Here is a 21,815-nt window from a genome sequence, read left to right as displayed (position 1 = left end):
CCCTGGTGCAAGAGCACAAGATTAACATCTATCTAATAGGTGAACTGAATGTTATCAGACTTTACATATTTGGCTGCATTTGGGGGGAATAGATGGCTTTACTCATGGCATATCCAATTCCCTAAACAGTTCTACTGTGTTTTCTTATTTGTATTAAGTCACCCAAACAAATTACCTTTAGGTCATCTAAACTCTTCAACATTTCACTCAGGAATCTGTAATAGTCTCCAGATCTTGTAAGTAGTTCTATGTACCGAGCATGAATTTCTGCAGCCTTAAGCGGAGGGGAAACAAAACAAAACATCATATTCCAAAGAGCCTTACAAAAAAAGTTTACCAGTATGCCTTCTGAAATAATAACATATTTTAATTTTTAGAACAGTAAGCATACTAGTCCAATAATCAAGAAATGTAGAAAAATAAAAGGCTATAAGAGAACCATTAAGGATCAAATAATATAGCCCTGTACCCCATAGGTTGCTTTTGCTAAACTAGTTCTTAATGGGGTTCATAAACTGTATTTTGATATAATTGCTTTTTTTTCTAATTCTACATATTTTATTTCTTTAAAAACATTATTCCTAGATGGGGTCCATAACTGTCACCAGATCTGCCAAAGTGGTTTATGGCACAAGAATTCCTACACTGTCCGCATTCGTACATATGTTCTTTAAGATTTTAAGGAAGAGAGATTCAATCCAATTATCATTGATTCCAGTCTCCCTGAACAGCCTACTCAACTCTTTCCTATGACTACAATTTAAATATATTTTTTCAAAGATAGCAATATTATGAATGATAGATTCAAGCTTAGCTGAAATGATTTACACAAAAGGAGTTAATTTACATTAAAGGAGTCAAGTATTAGCAAAAGCAATAAATGTGTCATGCTTTGTTTATAAAACATCCCCAATTTAATGTAATAAATTTTAAAGATTATTATAAACCTCTTGCAGGATGACCCCTGAAGGGGATTGAACCATAGTTCTCTTTATAGGTATATTGAGCAGAGTTTCTAGTCCTGAAGTATATGAGGCAAGCTGAAGTTCATAATCCTAAAAGAAAAAAAAAAAGTTAAGAGAAACAAATTTCTGAAGGATCTCTGAAAAATAATTTGGTTCTAAATTTCCTTAACAATTTGCATCCTTAGGAATCAATGCAAAAGAGAGGCAATGTATGAGGTCCTAAGCATGGAAATAAGTGAAATGACATTGCTTACTCATAAGTAGTACATATTCATTCTAAAGTGTACAAAATAAAATTGAATAATTCCCGAGGAAACAGACAATGAAAAATGTATCCAAGTTTATGAATAAACATTTATAATTTTCTCTCTACTATAAAGAACAAATAAAAGCCACAATCTCTATCCTAAGAACCTTATATATGTTAAATATATAAGTAAATGTAGCAGGACTAACATTCTTAATGAAATACCAAAATGGTCATAAAGAACAGCATACCTTAATGGAATGTGCACAGAGTTCTGCAATCTTCTGTACTTCTTCTGATTTATCTCGTTTACCAGATATTTCATTGTGCAAGGCCTATATAAGAAAAATAAATAAATATGAGGCAATTTTGAAATAGATGCCATCTTTCTCTAGCCTTCCTAATTAGTGGCCAAGGAAGTAATAGTACTCCAGTTAACAAGTCATTTGGACCCTATTCTTACTAGTATTTTCAGAATTACAGTATTTACTTGAAAGAATGTTTTACACAGTAGATATTTGTACTTCTTTGAAGTTATATCAACTGATTTTGCCCTAAGATCTTTTAATTACATTAAAAATACAAATACAAATAAAAAGGTTTACTATTTCAAACCAAATAAAATATCCTGAACCCTAACTCCTGCCATAATAGATGACTGATTAAAACTATTACATCAAAATGTACCTTCTGTTCATTCAAAAATTTCATGACTGTACAGGAATCTCCAAATTTCATGGATTCCAAAGAATCCTGGCGACGTTTGGCATCATAAATCCACTTGCAGAATGCTTGATAATTATCACGGTAATTTCTCAGCTGCTTAATTTGTTTCTCTAAATCCCATAATCTGATCAGAAGAGAAATAATTAAATTTTTTAAGATTCCTCATTAAAATGCCTCTTAAGTTATAATTCCAATAACTTTTGAGTAAGATACAGAATTAGCATTAGATTTCATTTAGACAAGCTTTGGGAAGAAACTATACAGGTTTCCTGTTATGTCCCAATAGTCAGACTCAGAACTTGGGGCATGCTGAGTGATATCTCATGGCATGAGAGTGATTATGTCTTCCCAAGCATTAGATCAATTTAGGCAGGAGGGAGAAAAAGGCTTATGTCATTTTAGGCTAAAGTATGGCATTCAATTCTATTCTATTCAATAAACAATGATTAACCAACTGTTTTGTACCTGGTTCTAGGCTAAATAGTAGAGATATAAAACATGGACAGGAAAGGATCCCAACCCTCATGGATCTTATTGTCTAGACATATATTTGTTTATGGTGGCTTCCCTTCTTACCATTTCAAGAAACTGGCCACAGAAAGGAAACTAACAAATAAGCAAATATTTTCAGCATCTATTTACTCATTTCATTCACAAAGCAGAATCTTTTTTTTTAAAACCATCATTTTCAGGATGATAATATCTCAAGAACAACACAAAATAGGAGGAGGTATTATAAGGAAGCTGAACCAACCTGAAATCTATCTGTTTATCTATCCTTTGCCAACGGTCTGACAACTGGCTGACTTTGTCACTGAACTTTCCAAGGTCCAAATCACAAAGTGGATACTGCTGGGAAGTCTGGGAGTGGATCTGCTGTGCTTTCTGTAATTCAGTCTTCATGGTAGCCAACAATGACTTCTTCAAGTTCAAATCATTTTTTATTTTCTGGAAGAAAACAAGTTGAGTAATGGTGAATCTCTTCCTTCACCTCCACGCTGTTGAACATTAATGACAAAATCAAATGGAGCAATTTTTTAAAAAATTATCTTTCTAAAAATCTTGCAATTGTGCCAATACCTCAAAACTTCAAATAATTTAGTCTCCTAATTTTTCTTTCCTAAGGCCATCTACTGTAATGAATTGACAATATGATCAAATGAATCCAATGGTCTTAAAAAAATATGGAAACCTACTGAAGTTACCTCTATTATCTTTCTCTGTGTGTATATTTATACTTAAATATACACACACACATATATGTACATAGATATATTTGTACATATACATATTTATTATGTAGTATATAATTATATATATACACACACATATGCACATTTATAAATTCGGCATTGGGCCTTTGTCATTTCCATAGAGCAGAACCAAATACCTTTAGTCCACAACGGTAAGCCTCCACTTTATCAAGGTCTAGGCAAACAGTTTCCTCTTCAGTGAGTCGGGATTCATACACTTTCAGCGTGTCTTCTGTCTGGAGAATAGCCTGAAGCAGTCCTCTCACTGAGCATAGGCTGTAATAAGCAAAAGAGCTAAAATCAGTCTGGAACAAAACAATTTAATGGTGAACAGTCTTTACACCATCACTAAAAGTTGAATTTATATAATGCTTTATAGTTTATGAAGCACTTTTACTTATATTTATTCTTATTTTAATCATACAAGTATTTTTAGGCACAGGAAGTGGATAAGGAATTTGGGGCTCAGAGATGATGTGCCTTGCTCAAGGTCACCCAGTCTGCAATTAGGGAATCATAAACTTGAACCTAAATCTATTCCCAATTCTATCTTTAGAGCTCTTTCCAATATACTCCATTGTTCCCCGACTATACATAAGAAATGTAATGGGGAGGAAAAAACAAATTTTACACAATTTGCAAACTACATAGGCACTAAATTCTTTTTTTCCCTCTATAATGATTCAACCTAATATATAATATTCACAGGAAGAATTAGGAAGCCTAATCCTTGAAGCATGTCAGAGGGCTTTTCCCAAGATGCATTAGAAATTAAAAATAAAAAAGTTGAAAATATGATCAGAAGATACTAAGGAATGTTAAATAAACCTCTATTAAAAAAACAAAAAAGAGAATGGCTACACATAGAAGCAAATAAGAATTTAATGAGAACAGTTAAAAGAATATTTTGGAAAAGGAAGACATCTCGGACTAGTAAATTAATGGAATTCGTGTTCTTTACCTATTTAAGTAGCCATCTGTAACACCATTGATGTTTTCTAGTTTCTGGAACAGCCCATATATCTCATTCTGCAAATAACAGTATTTTTCAGAACCTCTGAAGTTAGCTAACATATCTTTGAGCTGGTTGAGGACTTCAGCAATTGCTTGTGAATCATTCTGTACACTCTGTCAAAAAAAGAAGGAAGGAATGCCCATGTTAATATCTCATGTGTCTATATCTGGTTTTTGTCCCATCTTTGTTTCAAAGAAAGTTCACTGAATATTATTCATTCAATAAGAGAAAGAGTTGATTTTGTAATCTCTTTTCTTCCAGAAAACTATAAAAAGTAGCATGTAAATGTGTTGGTCTACAGATAATTGAGGTTATACTAATGCAATGAAGCTTTGAGTTGAGTTGGAAGACGCTGGTTCTAATCTCATTTCCATCACTAGCTTTGTGCCCATATACAAGTCACAATCACAATCTGAATTTCCTCATTTGTGAAGTGTGCCCTACAGATCTGGAATAAGAGAATCCAGATGGGTAGTATAAACTTTTGCACAACACTAAGACATATTTAAGTACTATGGACTTAACACAGCTCTGTTTTCTAGTTTTTCCAAGATGGTGCTGAGAATGGTGAATACATTGATAGCTAAATGGACATAGTAAAGATCTGTGGCATATACATGATGGTATATCTATAAATGGTTCTGGAAAGGGTATCAGCAAAGACTTAATCTGAATCCTGCCTCTTGACAAATTTACTTGTTATCTGACCATAGGCAAGTCAGTCACACTTTCTGAGTTTGAGTTTCCTCATACCTGTAGTATCTACTTCACAAAGCTATTAAGACCAAAAGAAAAAGTGTATAAAAAGTGATTCTGTCAATCTTAAATGGGAATGTGATTAATATAGAATAGTGGAATTTTAAGCTACTAAAGCTTAAAGACGCCAAGTATTATTTTGACCAAGAAATGGAAAGCAGACCTCTAAACAATAAAACTACAATTTACAGTACAACCAAAGAGTGAGGGCATTTCTAAACAGTACATTTTAGTCAGCAAAAAATAACATTATGCCTAGAAAAGTAGCAATGTAAAAAAGGCGAGAGATCTAGCCTCAAAACCACTAGTAATATTAAGTGAATTCAGAATTCAGAAACAGGAATCACATTTGACAAAAGTGTACTGATTTCTTCAGAAACAGCAATTTGACATCTTTATTAGATGACAAAAGGACTGCTATTTTTAATTTAGATAACAAGCATTTTTTGGAGGAAAACATCCCAACTTTCTCATAAATTAGACCATCCCAGGAACTGAGGAACATGAAAAAGGAAAAATGATTCTTTTGAATAAATTAATTCTATTAATAAATTATGGTTGGCACTTAGAAAATGTCATTTTTCCCATTTTGCCCTCCAAATCCGAACTGGTACAATAACACAGGGGATAACCTTGTGTGGCTTCATAAAATGAAAGAAAAGAAAATGTAGCTCTCATGAATACAAGGGTACACAGTATATGTACCCTACAACCAGATATACCCCAAACCATATACCTTAAAATAGGGTATGACCTTCCTGTATAGCCTGTCATAAAGCAATTCATGAACAGTGTAAGACATTTAATGTTCCTAATATGGAGCCCCTCTCCCTACCTAAATGACTCTATAGAATAAAGATTAATAATGATAGTAATTATTATTAACATGTATATAGTGCTTAAAGGTTTGCAAAGCATTTACATACATTATATATCTTTTGATCCTCACAGCAACCCTGTGAGGTAGATTCTATTATTATCCCTATTTCACACATGAGGAAACTGAGGCTGAGAGTTTAGTGACTTACTCAGGATCACACATCTAGTAACGGTCAGAGGCAGGACTTAAACTCATTTTTTCCCAACTCCAACATTCTATCCACTAAACCATCTAGCTGAGTGATGGTGTTAATTGAAAAGGAGGCTTAGTTATTTTTCCTCTCTCTCCTACTATCTGCATAGCCAGAGTATATATGTCTGAATAATTAGAGTATTCTACAATGGGGTCAAGTTGGAAAATATTGTACTATCTCCTTCTCAGAATGCCCTTCTCCATCTTCTCTATTTGAATCCCAACTCTCATTAAAAGAGCTATCTTGAATCTTCCCTCTTCCACAATGCTTTTCCTGGTCAACCTAGCCCCAAATGACCTGCCCTTTCTCCATGCCCTGTCAGCTCTTATTGTTCCCATTTCTCTATCGCAACTTATTAAATATTGCCCTACAACCTTCAGTCTGTTTTTATGCATGTCTTATATTATGGGGAAGGACCAAATTATACATCTTTGCTCTCCCCATAACACAAAGATTTGTTACACACTTACTTACACACACACACACACACACACACACACACACACACACACACACACTTTTATTTACTGATTGGAAAGGAGTAGAAGAGAGCTTTTGCCTCTTTAGCATCTTATAAACCTAACAGGCTACAAATAAAAGGAAGAAGTGACAGGATGATCTATTAGTGGTTGAAATAATGAAATAATAATTGAAAGAAATAACCATTCATTTTGAATAGCACTAAATTCCACTATTTTATTATGCTTACCAGGTTTTGCAGACCAATTGTTTTCTGCAACTGGCAATTTAATATAGAGAACAGTTCTACAAAAAGTTTTATTGTAACATTTTTCTTTCTTCTCAGTACTTCAGAAAAAAAATGCAAACCACCTCCTACACAAAGCTAAGATGAGATCAAAATTATGATTTTTTAAAAACTAAAATCACTTAAACTTGACCTGCCTGGTCTGTGAATAAGCCTAAACACAAGTAGAATTCATCAGAACATTTAAGACAAATGTTTAATATAATTTAACCAACACATACCTTTAGTTCATTTATTTTCACTGTGATGTGGTGGGAAGAGCCTTGGTCAGCTTGAAGGATATTTTTAATAGTCATTCTGTTCTCACAGTGCTCTATCTGCCGACGGACCTTCTGAAGTTCCAGCAGTATCCATGTTTCTTGCTTGTCATTTTCTCTATTGATTTCAATAACTTGGTTTTGGTTTTGTATTGGCTCTTTGCAACTGCCAACATGAGTGACTTCAGTGACTTAAAGAAAAAAAAATCATGGAATTAAAAACGTTAAGCGTTTCTGAGGAGGGGAAAAGTAATAAAATCACTTGAAGAAAGTAAGTATATCTTCATCATGGGACTTCTTCCTTCCCTTCTCCAGCAAAGAGAAATGAAAAACCTTTGGTTTTCATCACATAAATAAATAGGAAGCGAAATCCATGAGCCAATGATGCAGCTGGATTTTATTTTTTGCTTCATAACATCCACTGCTCTTTGCTAGTGAAAAGAGCCTGATTTTGAGATTGATATATAAAAATATTTTTGGAAAAAAATCTTTTCAAAGAAGTTTTCAAAGTCCCCAAATAAGTTCAAGAGTCCAAGAGGCTAAGATATTCAAGATATTTCATTTGCGAACAGACTATTTAATCCATGGAGAGAAAAAATACCAACCTGTCTGATGCTGGTGGTGACCTGGGAGCTGTATAACCAAGGTCTGATAGTGTTTCTGAGCATCAGTAAACTGAGACTGTATTTTCCGTTTGTCATCATCTCCAAACATCTCTGAGCCCTGGCTATTCCTGATGAATTCTTGGTAATGTAACTCAAGATCAGATATTGTCTTCATGTAATCTTCCTGGCGCATTGTTTTCAGCTGAAAGAAAAACAGGAAGAAGTTGTTAAACAAGCAATAAAGTGTATGGTCAACTCTACCATGCAGCCAAGTGAAAAAAGAGACTGCTAAAAAGCAGCCCCACTTGAGTTATGACTGAGGGGCCACTTGTTTTGTATGTTCAGCCTACTTAAAGGAGGTCCTTTGTGATCTAGAGTTTATTCTGTGGATAAAACTGATCCTAAGGAACAATTATTACCCTACACAATGCTTTGGATGTTTCTTAAAGAATCTCACAATTAATCATGTAGGATAAGAAATGGTCAGTGAGGTTAGAGATAAGGGAATCATTGCTTCAACTCTATTTGATAAGGATCCAAGATGTGTAGGGAACTGAGACAAATGGATAAGACCAAAAGACAAGTAGCCGAAGGATAAGAACAAATGATTCTCAAAAGAATTGCAAACTATTAACAATAATTATTCTCAGGCATAACTAATAAGAGAAAAAGCAAGGCAAAAAAACTCTAAAGTTTCCTCTCATACCCTGCAAAATGGCAACAATGACAAAAGTCAGAAATAGTTAATATTGGAATGATTGTGGAGAGACAGGCACAATACTGGTAGAGCCATGAATTGGTCCAACTATTCTGAAAAACAATTTGAAATTATGTTAAGGAAAAAAAATGTCCTTATCCTTTGACCCAGAGATCCTACCACTAGGATTATACCTCAAGGAATAAAATGACAAAAAGAAAAATTCCAAAATCAGGAAGCACTTTTTTAAGTAGCAAAAAAATCAGATGCCCATCCAATAGGAGAATGGCTAAGTTGTGGTACATGTTTGTAATGGAATACTGTTATGATCTAAGAAATGAATCTGATTAGTACAGAGAAGCATAGGAGGATATAAAAAGTGATACAAGATGAAGAGGATCCAAGGAAGCACAATGTCTACAATGATATAAATGAAAAGAAAAATAATTAAGCAAATAAAATTGAAAACTGGAAAATTAAAAAAATTAAAATAATAAAGTTTGACCCCCCCCCCAAAGAGACATGAGTGGTGCATCTCCCTTCCTGCTTTGCTATGGTGAGGTGGTGGGGAGTGTAAATCATGGGTATGGAACTTGGTATATATATAATGTTGGATTTAGATGATGTATTGGTTAGTTTGCTAGACTACTTTTTTTCCCCCCTTTTGTGTTCTTGGTTATAGAAAATGGTATTATGAATTGGGGAGAAGAGAGATTTATTGAAAAATATAAATGAAATAAAAATTAATGATATTAATAAAATATTTTTAAAAATAAGAATTCTACAATCACTCTTTGTTTTGGTCAGTCAGTTAACAACTTTAGAATCCAAACATTTAGTCCTCAAAAGACATCTGACCTGTCTCCTAACAATTTTAGGACAACAAGCACAATGGTTTTAATAATAAAATAACAGAGATGAGTGCCTTTAAACTCTTTCTATTAGTACTTCAAGCTCATCAGATTACTTTATGTTAAAGCTCTCTATTGTCATAAGTACCAGGTTGCCTAGATCCCATAAAGAATATACTTAGATTTCTGCATCTACCCTGATCCACTGGCTTACATAGCTCTCCAACAAGCCTGATAAAATGGGTAATCTCTTGAAAGGGTTGGGGCCCAATTCCAGTCTCCCAAAGTACATACCTTAGCAATGGTCATGGCCCTGATCTTCTCAATATCAATCATACAGTAATGCCAAGACACCAGACTCTTCATATTGATATATAACTGATTCCACAGAGCCAAAATAGCTTCATAATACTGCTCAATCCTACAAGAATTAAAAGGAAAGAGATTTAAAATTAAACTTTCAAATTTCATAGCAACAGAGAAAGTGAGGGAATAACTTATAGCTGACCATGTAGTAAGATGCAAATAAAAATTATATTGGAAAGTGAAATAGAAGTTTACTTTTCAAAAATATGTCATCTTATACAAAATAGGAAATGTGACAATATTTAAATTTTTTAAACTGGATTTGGCCATATAAATGATCAAATTATCCATGCTAATGGAGTTGACCCATTGCATGGATAATCCAATTTTATTTGAAATATGTGATATATCTGTATTTGTATATGTATATTTTGGTCAACAGATTTTCCTAATTGGCAATGGGAAAACATGACCTTGAAATATATTCCAAACAGCAAAGAGAAGCCAACAGCAGATTAAAATTTTGCCATAACTTCAATGCTACAAAACAACATCTGTTAAATAGCTATTGTGTACAAGATACTGTACTGTCCATCACGGAGAACGCAAATAATGAGAGCAGTTGACATTTATATATCATTCCCAGTTTACATAGTGCTGTATGTGCATTCTTTTATTGGATCAAAGTGAATACTGCACATGTACCCTCATTCCTCTCCAGGCTACACTCTGGAATTTTTCTACCATGCTCACTCCTGTCCTGAAATTCACGTACTGGAAATCCTCCATCCCTGGGATTGTTTCCTTTAATGGGCTAGCTCCTCCCAGAAACACCATTTAAGAAGGGCCACTGGATCAAGCATATCTCATGAGGCTACACTTCAGCACTTTTTCTACCATGTTCCCCCTCAGTTGAGCACCGTGGTTCTTTCCCCATCCCTTTTCATCTTCCTTTTATGTGCTGTCTTTCTCCATTAAAATATAAGCTCTTTGAGGGCAGGAACTGTCTTTCTGCTGTATTCTCAGCTCTCAGCCACAGAGTCTAGCACATAGTAAATACCAATAAATGCTGTTGACTAACAAGTTGATATTTCACTTGTATTTGTAGCTAAGTACAAAATTATTGAAATGCTGAGAAGATTCATAGGTAATTTCATCAAGAATAAAGTTTCAAAACATAGATAAGAATAAATGATAAATGTCCCTGCCTCATCTATTCCCTCACAGCTGGACTGTGGGCTTTTTTTTCTTCTTTACTAGTGTAATATCTTTTCCAAATCTTCCTCCAAAGAGCCCTGCTATAGTGGATATTGTAAAATTTCAATATAAAACAATCTTAAGGATAAAAGCAGAGTTGTCTTTGCCCAATGGATTTTTTTCCTAACTAAAGAATAGCTTTGTAAAAATGTCCAATCTTTTGAGGAAATAGACCCTCTCAACTCCCAGCTAATACCTGGGATGACCATTATTAAGAGAGGTTCATAGAAAACTTACTTGCAAGAAAGATCCACTGCCAATGGATTTGGAGGAGGGATAATGAGACCAACAGAAGGGACAAGCATGTCTACGCCTCCTGGGCCAGTCACATACCACTTGCTCCGTTCATTGTTGTCCTTTAAAATACATTCATCTCCTTTGTGTACTATTTTCTGCAACAAAAAAACAAAAGTATTTTTGCCTCTATTCACAAAATAATAGAAAATCAGAGCTGGATTGGACCTTAAAGGCCATCTTGTCCAGCTGTGTCAAATCAAGTAAAATCAGATCTCTATATATTGACTTGAAAAACCTCAAATTAACATTATCCATGTTTCATTATTTTTTTTGTTAAATATTTATATTACATTTCAATTTGGTTCAGATTGCCCTGAAGTGTTTCAGGGCACATGTTTTACACTTCAGATTAGTCTATAAGCACACAAGGTTTTTGATCCTCCTTGTAAAAGCCATGGGAGGGGAGGCACCACACCTTCCGGAGTTGAGAGATAAAGATGCAAAACATTTCAGATTATATATAGGTTTTGTAGTATGTATCTGTGGTAAGGGGGAGGGATAGAGTGGGCTTCCTTCATCAGTCAAAGACATCAATAACCTTTGAAATTTATAAAGGCAAAACCCAACAAATATTCCATTTAGTGTCAGAACACTAGGGAAAAAAACCCTATTAACCAAACGTCAGCATAAAATGAAGCCCTAGTTCCATAAGCAGAAATGATAACTGGCTTTATTTTAATGAGTATTCTCAATACTCCTTCTGGTTCCTCACCCTGGGCACCATACCTATTAATCACCCTGTCTGCTATCAGGATATTTCTGCTCGATAGATTAGTACTAAATTTCATATTAGATTAGATAACCACATTTCACATGCAAAAAAAAAATAGATGTTATCTAACTAATTGATTAAAACATGGATTCCCTCAATATTTGATATCTACATTTGCCAAGCAGCCTATAGAAAAATGCATACATTTAATAATTGCATAAAATTCAAATCTAATGTTCCCTAAAAAAGTTAAATAATTATGTGCATCAGCATGAAAAGTGAAACTATTGAGCCTATTTGATAAATGCCTCTTTGAGATATGAAAGTAAAACCATTCACTATGGAGCTACCTGAAACTTAAGATAATAGTGGCCTCTTATGTAAGGAAAGGAACTTTTGAATCATTCTTTACAATAGACAGTCAGTATTTACCTGGTCTTGTTTGTAATCACACAGAGCCCTGAGAATAATGGGTTTATTGCTCCTGTAGTCTGGGTTACGAGGTTTCAGCTGGATAATCTTCTTGGACTTGTTTACCAAGTTCTGCACCTGGCGCTTATATTCAAGGATCTTCTCTCTTTCTTTCTGGAATTGTATTTCAAAATTATGTTTTAAAAGGCAATAGTCTATGAATTTTCTGGTAAAATCTTCTAGATGCTTTAAAATATAGTTATTAAAACTTGATAAAATACTTATTGCTATGGTTAGAGTCATTATAAAGCCACCAAATTTATTTGGGGGGTGTCTGAGAGCCTTTCAAGATAAACTCTATATAAACTAATTACCTGTGAATAAAAGGAACAAAAAAGGAATTTTAAAATGTGGAAGAATTGTTTAAACTTCTAAGTTTTCTTTTTCAAAGGATTTTTGAGGCCAAGAAATCACTGTTCTTTGTTTTCATTTTGGCATGAAAATTGCAGAGAAATTTACATAATTTAATTTATGAAAAATCAAGAACCCATGTACACCTAGGGATCTTCTTTTATTTGCCTCAGATTCTTTTGCATATTACTTATAATCTAGTAATCAGGAGAGGTATACTAAGTGAATAAAAGTCCTACTGAATTGCATTTTTTTCATTGACAAAGATGTTATATTGATGATACCTCAAGTTCTTTGATCTGTTCCAGTAAGCGTTGCAAGGACATATTCTTATCACAGGTATACTTCTTTCTGATGGAATCTTGTAGGCCCTTCAGGTAGGCTTCAGTTGATTGAGCCTCTTCAAAAAACTACCAAAAAGGATATTGATCATAGTTAAATACTTCTTAAAGAGCACATCAGTAAAAATGCAATAATTACTTTCCATTTAATAATGTATAAGCCATATAAGGTAATAACCACATTTTATATCATAAGAAAAACAACTTATAAATAGTTAAATAACAATATTAGCAAAGAAGGAAATTTATTCTTGTTTATATTATCTACTCTTAATATCTCAAGATACCTTCCTTGCCTAAGAATCTTTTGGTGACCTAGAAATACCTATTCCTTGAAATCAAGAATAATTCATGTTTGTACATTGTGATTGGGCTTTTTTGCTTTTGCTCTTTAAAATTAGATTCAATTATAGAAGGAAAATCTCACCTGAAAGTATGCAGCATTTTCCTTGAGATGAACATCAATGCATTTGGTGATCTGAAGAATCCAACTCCATTGTGTCTGCAGAGTATCCATGTATGCCTTTAGAGAAAACAGGAGTTGTTAAAGTCATTAAGCAGCTTAAAGCTATTTCCCCTTAATGGTGGCCAGAGGAACCAGCACTTTTCAGTTTGACTGAAAACTTGGGCATTTGTTTATGATTTTAGTGCCAAGTCAAATAAATGAGCTTCTTCTAAAACTTAAAAAATAAAAAAACTGCTTGATGCAGAACTGGCTCAAAGCTGAAGTAAGTTGTTTGTTTTTTTAAAATCCTTGATAAAGAAGCATAACATACTGATGTAAAACTAAAATTTAGACTAGTCTAACGAAGCTTTATGATAGTTCAAGACAGTTCCACATATCCACCTTTCCCCTTTGGGAAGCTTTGCCAGTTATTACCTGACAAACACACAATATAAATGTCATATAAGAGGTCTACCTCAATTTTGTCTGAAGCAGGGTGCTGGTTGAGAACAAGCTGGTCACTTTCTTGCTTAAGCTTGTTGAGTTCTTTTTCCTTAACTTCTAACTGGCTCATGCGAATCTGGGAAGAAAAGACCAAGAATAAACAAACCCTTTAAAACAAGTCATCCATTAGCATTCCATTTCTCTCATTGTTTTTTAATAACTGTAGAGACAAACTATTTTTATTGGCATTTTAACAGTTCTTGTGTTATCAATGATCTCTTAATAAATTCTTTCTAAATTTTTATAATAATAGCATTTACATAGCACTTACTACACACCAAGGAATGTGCTAAGTTCTTTTTTATAAATATTATCTCATTTGACCCTCGAACTCTGGGAGGTAAGTGCTAGTATCCCTATGTTATAGCTGAAGAAACTATGGCAAACAGAGATTAAGAGAGTTGCTCCATGTCACACAGCTTTTATGTATCTGAGGTTAGGTTTGAACTCACATCTTCTTCATTCCAAGTTGTAGTAAGGGATTTCTAGCAGGGTATAACAAGACAGGCTGACAGCATGGGATGCTGCAAACCAAGATTCCATAGAGCAAGGACTGGGTCCTTTCTAAGCACTGGGTAGCTGAGAGACAGTTGGGGACTGACAGTTGGGAACTGGAAGAAGACAGAGAAGGTGTGGAGGTGTCTCTCTCTGAAGGAAAACAACTTTGGAGCTGCCAGGGAATTGGACCATCTTCAAGGAGGGGTTGAGTGAGTGATTACCCACTCTGGTGGACAGTGTGTGTGTGTTAATCCTCATTCCCCCTTGAATTCTGTGAGGATTCTTCATTCTGAGGCTGTTTGACCCAAAGGAGGACTCTGGTGTGAGAATGTTGGGCCCTATTGACTTTACAAATCCCTCTTTATCTTTAATTGTTCCTTTAATTAGTTAGGTTAAGATAATTTAAAAAGTTTAAGGTTTTAATATCTGGGTGGGTTAGAAGTAAGTTACTCCCCTATTCCCTTCCCTTCCTTTCTCCCTTTAGTTAAATAAACTTTTATTATATATTTATATGTAATTTGAACCCTTTCTTTAACCCTCCCCATAACAAAGTCAAGAACTCTATCCACATCTAACTAGCTCTTAAACTGACCATCAACTAACAACTATGTTGTTCACCACTGTTTTTTCTACATAAATTTCACCAAAAAAACACATCAAATGAATTGCTGTTTGGTATCCACTAGACCAAAATATAAATAGCTTATCCAGTCAGGAAGAGTATCTAATATTTAATATTATCTATTATCATATCCTTCCTTCCATTCAGCAGTTTCTAGGCTGAAACACTGAGAAAATTGGGGGGGTGAGGAATGGGGCAATGTAGAGAGGGGCAATGCATTTACCGAGAAAGCCTCCTGTTTCTGGGCAATATTTGTGTTTCTATCACTCCAATCATAGAGTAGCTCCTCTTCCTCACAGTCATTGATCCACATGATCTCACGGGAAGTAGCCTGGATAATGCTTTGAAGTTGGCGAAGGTGATCCATTCTCTCAAGGGATGCTTTCTGTAAAATTTTAATACAAATCAATTCAACAGCCTAATGCAGAATTTTACAACTTTCAGTTGATGCTGCTCTTTGGGGACAAAAACCCATTTAAAAATAATTGTGGTTCTGTTCAAGGACACAAGTAATACCCAGTGAAATTGTGCATTGGCTGTGGGAAGGGTGGGTGGAGGGGAGGGAGGGAAATAAAGTGAGTACTGTAACAAAAAAAAATTTTAATTAAATAAAACAGATCATTGCGCTGCTAAAAAAAGAATTGTGACTTCTCTCCCTAATTAAAAAATTTAAGCTGATATGTATTAAGCAATGTTATAGCAGGGCTAGGGACTGGAGCTGTGATTTCATTAGCACAGCAAACTCTCAGAAGAATAAATCTCTATCAAATCAGGTTGGTATGTTTTCTGTGACTTAGAGTCTTTAGAGAGTTGCCTTGGCGCTGGGATTTGCCCAGGGTCACACAGCCATTGTATATCCTTGGAAGGATTTGAATTCAGGCATTTTTTATCCATTATGCTATCATGGTTCTCGGTGTCTTACTAACACCCAACTGAGAAATGATGCTGTAGTCTTAAAAGTTATGAAAATGTTCTATTTGGTAATATCGTTCTTAACTCAACTAGATTTAGCTGCCAGTGCTCAGATAAACACTGTGTTTTAAACAACTGAAAAGATGAATAAGCTACAGAATAGGGTTTGCCCTGGTCACAAAATCACTTAAGGCCATCTCTACCACCCTTTCTCAAAGCTAAAGAGGAGATGCTGGTGTCACAAAAATCACAATGTTTGCTAAGTATGAAAAGAGGTGGAGACTGTTGCCAATAAGAGTTATCATGAGATCAATAGTAATAAGTAGCTAAACTCATGGTGTGCTTCAAAGTTTGCCAAGCACTTTATCTGCCTTATCTCATTTGATCCTCACAGCTCTAAATTTTAATAAGAACAATAGCTAACTAAAAGCTAATACATTTCCTTCCTATTTTTTCCAGTCCCTTAACTGTTATGGAACATTGTCACTATTATATGATGATAGTAAAATGTTAGCAATATTTTTTCTTTTCTATACAAAAAAGGACTAGGGAATACAATACAAAGGTTGAAAATGTTCATCAATTTAATTCTACTTCCCAGTTAACATCTGTTCTAATCATTCTTATCATCACAATTCATTTATTAAGTAACTAGTTACAAAGAGAATTATGTGTGACATTGTTATCAGATTGAATTAAGAGCAATTTTCTCCATTTTAATTTCTGAAGTAAATTCTTCAATAAATATAAAATTATAATCTAATAGAATTTTAAAACATTTATACTGTTATTAGTAGCAATGCCATTTACTGAACATAAGCATGATTTATATGTACTTGAGAAATCTATGTACTTACCAAAAGGTTTTCGTATTCTTCCTCCAACTGATAAATTGCAGATTTCTCACGCTTGAAGAAAATAAAAGGAGTTACTATTCAGGGCTCCCTGAGAATTCAACCCAGTCCTGGCATTATTCCTGATCAGCTCTTTCTCAGGTTTGGCTTCAGATCCTTTCCATCCAAAGTAGTGTCTGTTCTAATGTGTAAATGAATCTTTCAACCAACTACAGTTAAATTAGTTGTCTCCAGATAATTTGCCTGAAATCACTCTCATGTTCCTGGTTAAAATAAGGCATTTCAAATTAATTTTTTTCCAAGGTAACAGAAACCACCTATGTCTGGCATTTAAAAAAATTCCAACTTAAGTTTTATCTGTGCCATGTGATGATAAATAATTCCAATTCCCTATATGTGAAATGACTATACAACTGTACCACCAGCTCAGAAATGGTAATAATTATAAGCTAATATTATTTATAAGACTTCTTAGAATAAGAGAAATTACCCACCCTTCCAATAAACATATTTTCAAAAGAGAGCATGTAAAAGGTAATACCAGATCAGCCTTAATTTTATCCAGCTGCCACCGATAGTCTCCAATCACATTGTGGACAACTCTATGGCTATTGATATGTTGCTCTACAGATGCAGAATCGACGCCCCATATCACTAAGTCCATCTCCGCCTAAGAAAGAAAAAACAAACATGTCTCTTTGTCTGCAGCTCCTTGACTGAAAGACACATCTTCCATACTACACAAAATCCCATAATACAAGGAGGAGTGGATTATAGTAGCAGGGAAAGGGGAATTACAAAAACTTGAAATAAAAGTTTTTTTCATCCTTGGAAGCATGATACTTTAGAATATAAAATAATTTTTCAAACTAATATATTCAAATGTCCCAGAATTCCTAAAGATTTCCCACAAGTACTGTGGGTACTCCCTAAGAATCCCCAGGACAAGCACAGCCATAGCTTCAAGGGATTGCCCAGAGAGATAATTCATGAATTTGTCTCCAAGGAAGAGAACTTATAGGTTTGTCTTTTTAATTAAAATCTACTCTTTTTAGATTATTACTGTTTCATATATTATAGATATATGAAGTTATTACCAAGAAGCACAATAAAAAGTTTTCTCTTATAGCATGAAATTTAAGGTGCTTTCTGGTAATAACTTTACATATTTGTAATATTTGAAATAGTGGTAGGCCAAAAACAGAAGACCACATCATCGAGGATTTAGTTCATTTTTTCTAATCTATTTCCCTACCATACAGATGAATGTGTGTGTACACATACATATGCATATGTGCATACTATATATTACATGACAACTATAAAAATTCTGTGTATTATTATATGTATATAACATGTGTGCAATATAGAATGTGTATAAATAAATATATGTATATAAGCACATACATATATATTATTTGCAAATTGTTAAGTCACCATTACTCATTTCCTATGCAAAATTTTTCTGCTGAGGGCTATTTTCAGGACTTAGTAACAGCAACTGCCTTACCTCCTGGGCTAAGCCACACCTGTGCTCAAATAGACCTGGCAAACTTTCAAAAAGTGAAGCCATTTCACAGAGCCCAACATTTAAACATTACAAAGAACTCTGACCCTTTCTCAATTCTCTAGGGCAAGCCTTTCAGATTCTAGATGTGCAATACACAAAAATGGTCACGCAATGGCACCACTCCAAACCTGATCCTCTCAATAATTGCCAAACTCAGGGAATTTAACCCAGCTGCATAGAATCTCAGTCTTCCATCAGTGGAATACCAAATAAGGAAAGACAAAACAAAAACCTTAAAAAGGTGAAGAAGCCATCTATGATCTCCCAGGGATTGTGCTGTTAGAAAAAGAGATCTTTCAAACTCAGAGCTGTAATTGGGTCTCTAGGGACTGAAATGCAGAATACAGAATGGTGTGCTTGGGAAAAGATAGGCAAGGAGGTAAAAGCTAAAAGAGAATGCAGGGGCAAACCACCAAGTAAATGATAAGATAACTTTCTCTTGGAGAGGAGAACAGTCTGAATAGTTGTTCTGAGACCAATGGGTTCATTAGATGAGTACTGATAACCCTTGTGACATTAGCCACTTTAAGAGAGGGAACTATTTACCAATGCAAGTTTCTCCTGATTTTAAAAAGGTGGACTTTTTGCTACAAAGGTATATTATCTATAAAGCTAAATTAAACAGCTTGCTTAGGAACTACTGCTGATTTAAACCTGAAGAACTGGGCTAAGTACAATTATGGAAAATCAAGTTTCTTTCATTTGTAAGCTCATTTTCTCAGTTATATTCTTTTTACTGACCATTATGGTCTAAGAAAAGTATAATAATTAATCTGCTTCATAGGGACTATAGCCTAAAACTGTAATCAAAACATTAAAATTGTTGCTGTAGTCTATAGTCTTAATGCCTGACTTAGACTTCAAGTTTAAAGTGATAGCCATCTATCTCCATGAAGCCTTTCTTTATAATTCCATAACTCTTTATTTCAATGGCTCTGATTAGTAACAAAGCACTTCTAGATGTAGGCCAATTACATTAGTGTTGAATCATTCTTCCAACTTATCATTATATCTCTCTCCCCCATTTGAATTCATATAGTACTTCTTGTCCATAACAGTCAGAGAACTGTCCACAGACCTAGTTATAAATTTTTCATGTTTATATTCCCTCTTTTGCTTCTTAGCAATCCCCACAGTATCTTATTGAGCCATACAGGTTACAGATGCTAAGAAAAAAATGTGTATTCAGTGGGAAAAGATTCAGCTGGATGAAAAGCTCATCAATTAGGAGCATCACATCAGAGCACTTTAAAACAATTGGAGGTTTTTGTCATTCAGTTATTTCAGTCATGTCCAAGTCTCCATGACCCCATTTGGGGTTTTCAAGGCAAAGGCACTGGAGTGATTTGCCATTTCCTTCTCCAGCTCATTTTACAGATGAAGAAACCAAGGCAAACTGAGTTAAGTGATTTACCAGGGTCACCAGCTAATAAGTGTGACACTAGATTAGAACTCACAAAGATGAATCTACCTGACTTCTGGCCCAGCATTCTACTGTTCCCTGAAGCTGCCCTAGTTGCAGGTTAACATCTGTTCAGTTTGTTGTGGGACAGGGACAGAGACTGGACCTGTGACTTCATTGACTTAGGTCACTTCAGGTAAAGAAGTGCCCCCTACCAATGCAGGTCAGAATTTGCTGACTTTTTTTTTTTACTGTTTTAGAGGGTTGTATGGTTGCATTGAGAGGTTAAGGGATTTGTATAAAGTCATACAGTTATTGTGTGGTAGAGGCAGGGCTTGAATTCAGGTCTTCATAATTCAGAGGCCAGTTTTCTATCCACCACACTATATTACCTCTTATAAATCTATCATGACACTGATTAATAAAACTCTCTTCCAGATGTAGACCAATTACTCTTATAAGTGCTCAATCTCTCCCTTCACCCACAATTCTGGATTTCATATATATATATATATATATATATATATGTATATATATATATGTATATATATATACATATATATATATGATTTCTGAGAATTACAGTTCATCAGTAGTAGATTTCCAAGGAAAAAATCTCCAAAATGGGTATTTTAAAAAACAAAACAACAATTAGAGTTTAAAACTCATAGAAACTCCAGGTCTAGAGAAAGGGTCAATGTGCTTTGTAATTCTTATTTTACTTTATTCCTACTCTGGTGACCTAATAGTTGCATGAAAAGACAATGTCATATCATAAATATAAGGTAATCAACTAACAGGCCCAAACTGGAAGATCTGGTTTTAATGCAGGCTGAGCTCATCCAATGTGTTAATATTGTAAGCAATCCTCTGCAACTGTTTAAAAAACAAACCCAAGTATCACAAATATGAAGGCAAAATCTTAAGAAAACAAATGTCTCATGATATCAGTGAGCAAACTCCTCTGACATTTATTTTTTGCATCCTACAAGTCATTGGAGTCAAATGTGAAAAATTTTCCATATAAATTATAGTAGCTAAATAGATATTAAGTCTGATGATAAAATGATGACAAAGATTCCCTAAGCAATTCACAGAAATCAGTATTCTCAAGTTATGTTAGAGGTTAGACGTATATGACCAATTCTCCATGCACATGTATACCATATACATAATGGCAACCATGTAGGGTAATGCCAGGTCTATTTAAGTAGCTAAGTTTTCAAAACAATTTCCTGCCTTTATTCTTGAGTCAAAAATTCTAGATTTAATAGAAGGTGTAACATTACATAGCACAAGTTAATGGTAAATAAAAATAAATGGAAAGTAGGTCTTTGAAGCAAGTAGATCTTGAAGTTTACTCTCCTCCTACATTAAAAGCCAAACAAGTTCATTTTTATAGGAGTATTCAAGACTGAGATTTTTAAAACCCATCAGGTTTGCATCTGATATCTCTGTTCTATGTAAAACTATATATAAATCTCAACAGATATATTTTTCTTAATGAAAGTAAATTAAACTCAGTTATAAGTGGCTGATAAGATGACTATGAGAGATAAACTCTAAAAATTTCTGTTTCAATATGGAATCCTGACTCTACTATATGATCTTAGCATCTTTTGTGCCATGCATGCATAATGTACTTTCAGACCCTATTCAATCTCACTTACCAAAAGAATACTGTCTGAAGTCCTAGCTTTGTGGTTTATGAGGACCGGATTATCAGTGAATCAGAAAAATGCTTACCCTTTGCTGTCTCATCCATCCCAAGCATTCACTGGTGAGGCGCTTGGTATATTCATCCCACCCAGAGCCACTCTGACAAGTGTATCCTCCACCACCCCTGGAGCTGGCTTTTCTTACTCGGGGACCACTGATAGCTTTATAAAGGGCACGCATTTGCTCCTGAAGCTGTAGTAATCTGAAAGGAAAAGATAACAATTATGAAAGGTCAGGAAGGTGTCCTAAAATCTCCTTTGACTCTGAAAAGTTTGAAAACACAAAGTAAAAATGGTTGAATCTGCTCACCCACACCATGAACACATGAACTGGGGCAGCTAGG

The 21,815-nt window shown here is 34.5% G+C and overlaps 1 protein-coding gene across 2 annotated transcripts in view; it reads right to left on the bottom strand.

Moving 5' to 3' along the window:
* DSP (desmoplakin) overlaps positions 1 to 21,815 on the bottom strand; it is a 49,441-nt gene that overhangs the window by 8,586 nt on the left and 19,040 nt on the right. For both annotated transcript variants that reach the window (XM_001377941.5, XM_007487987.3), the window contains exons 4-22: positions 21,500 to 21,674; positions 17,323 to 17,451; positions 16,785 to 16,835; positions 15,239 to 15,400; positions 13,867 to 13,971; positions 13,374 to 13,469; positions 12,890 to 13,015; positions 12,216 to 12,368; positions 11,012 to 11,166; positions 9,506 to 9,632; positions 7,664 to 7,865; positions 7,023 to 7,249; positions 4,153 to 4,319; positions 3,329 to 3,467; positions 2,693 to 2,886; positions 1,900 to 2,062; positions 1,464 to 1,547; positions 948 to 1,055; positions 176 to 274 (exon numbers count right to left, since the gene is read on the bottom strand). In XM_001377941.5, the coding sequence (XP_001377978.1) occupies positions 176 to 274; positions 948 to 1,055; positions 1,464 to 1,547; positions 1,900 to 2,062; positions 2,693 to 2,886; positions 3,329 to 3,467; positions 4,153 to 4,319; positions 7,023 to 7,249; positions 7,664 to 7,865; positions 9,506 to 9,632; positions 11,012 to 11,166; positions 12,216 to 12,368; positions 12,890 to 13,015; positions 13,374 to 13,469; positions 13,867 to 13,971; positions 15,239 to 15,400; positions 16,785 to 16,835; positions 17,323 to 17,451; positions 21,500 to 21,674 (2,662 nt within the window). The remainder of the gene's footprint in view (positions 1 to 175; positions 275 to 947; positions 1,056 to 1,463; positions 1,548 to 1,899; positions 2,063 to 2,692; positions 2,887 to 3,328; positions 3,468 to 4,152; positions 4,320 to 7,022; positions 7,250 to 7,663; positions 7,866 to 9,505; positions 9,633 to 11,011; positions 11,167 to 12,215; positions 12,369 to 12,889; positions 13,016 to 13,373; positions 13,470 to 13,866; positions 13,972 to 15,238; positions 15,401 to 16,784; positions 16,836 to 17,322; positions 17,452 to 21,499; positions 21,675 to 21,815) is intronic.

The sequence above is a fragment of the Monodelphis domestica genome, chromosome 3 (genome assembly GCF_027887165.1).
Source record: "Monodelphis domestica isolate mMonDom1 chromosome 3, mMonDom1.pri, whole genome shotgun sequence".
NCBI lineage: Eukaryota > Metazoa > Chordata > Mammalia > Didelphimorphia > Didelphidae > Monodelphis > Monodelphis domestica.
This window is presented reverse-complemented; position numbering and strand designations above follow the sequence as displayed.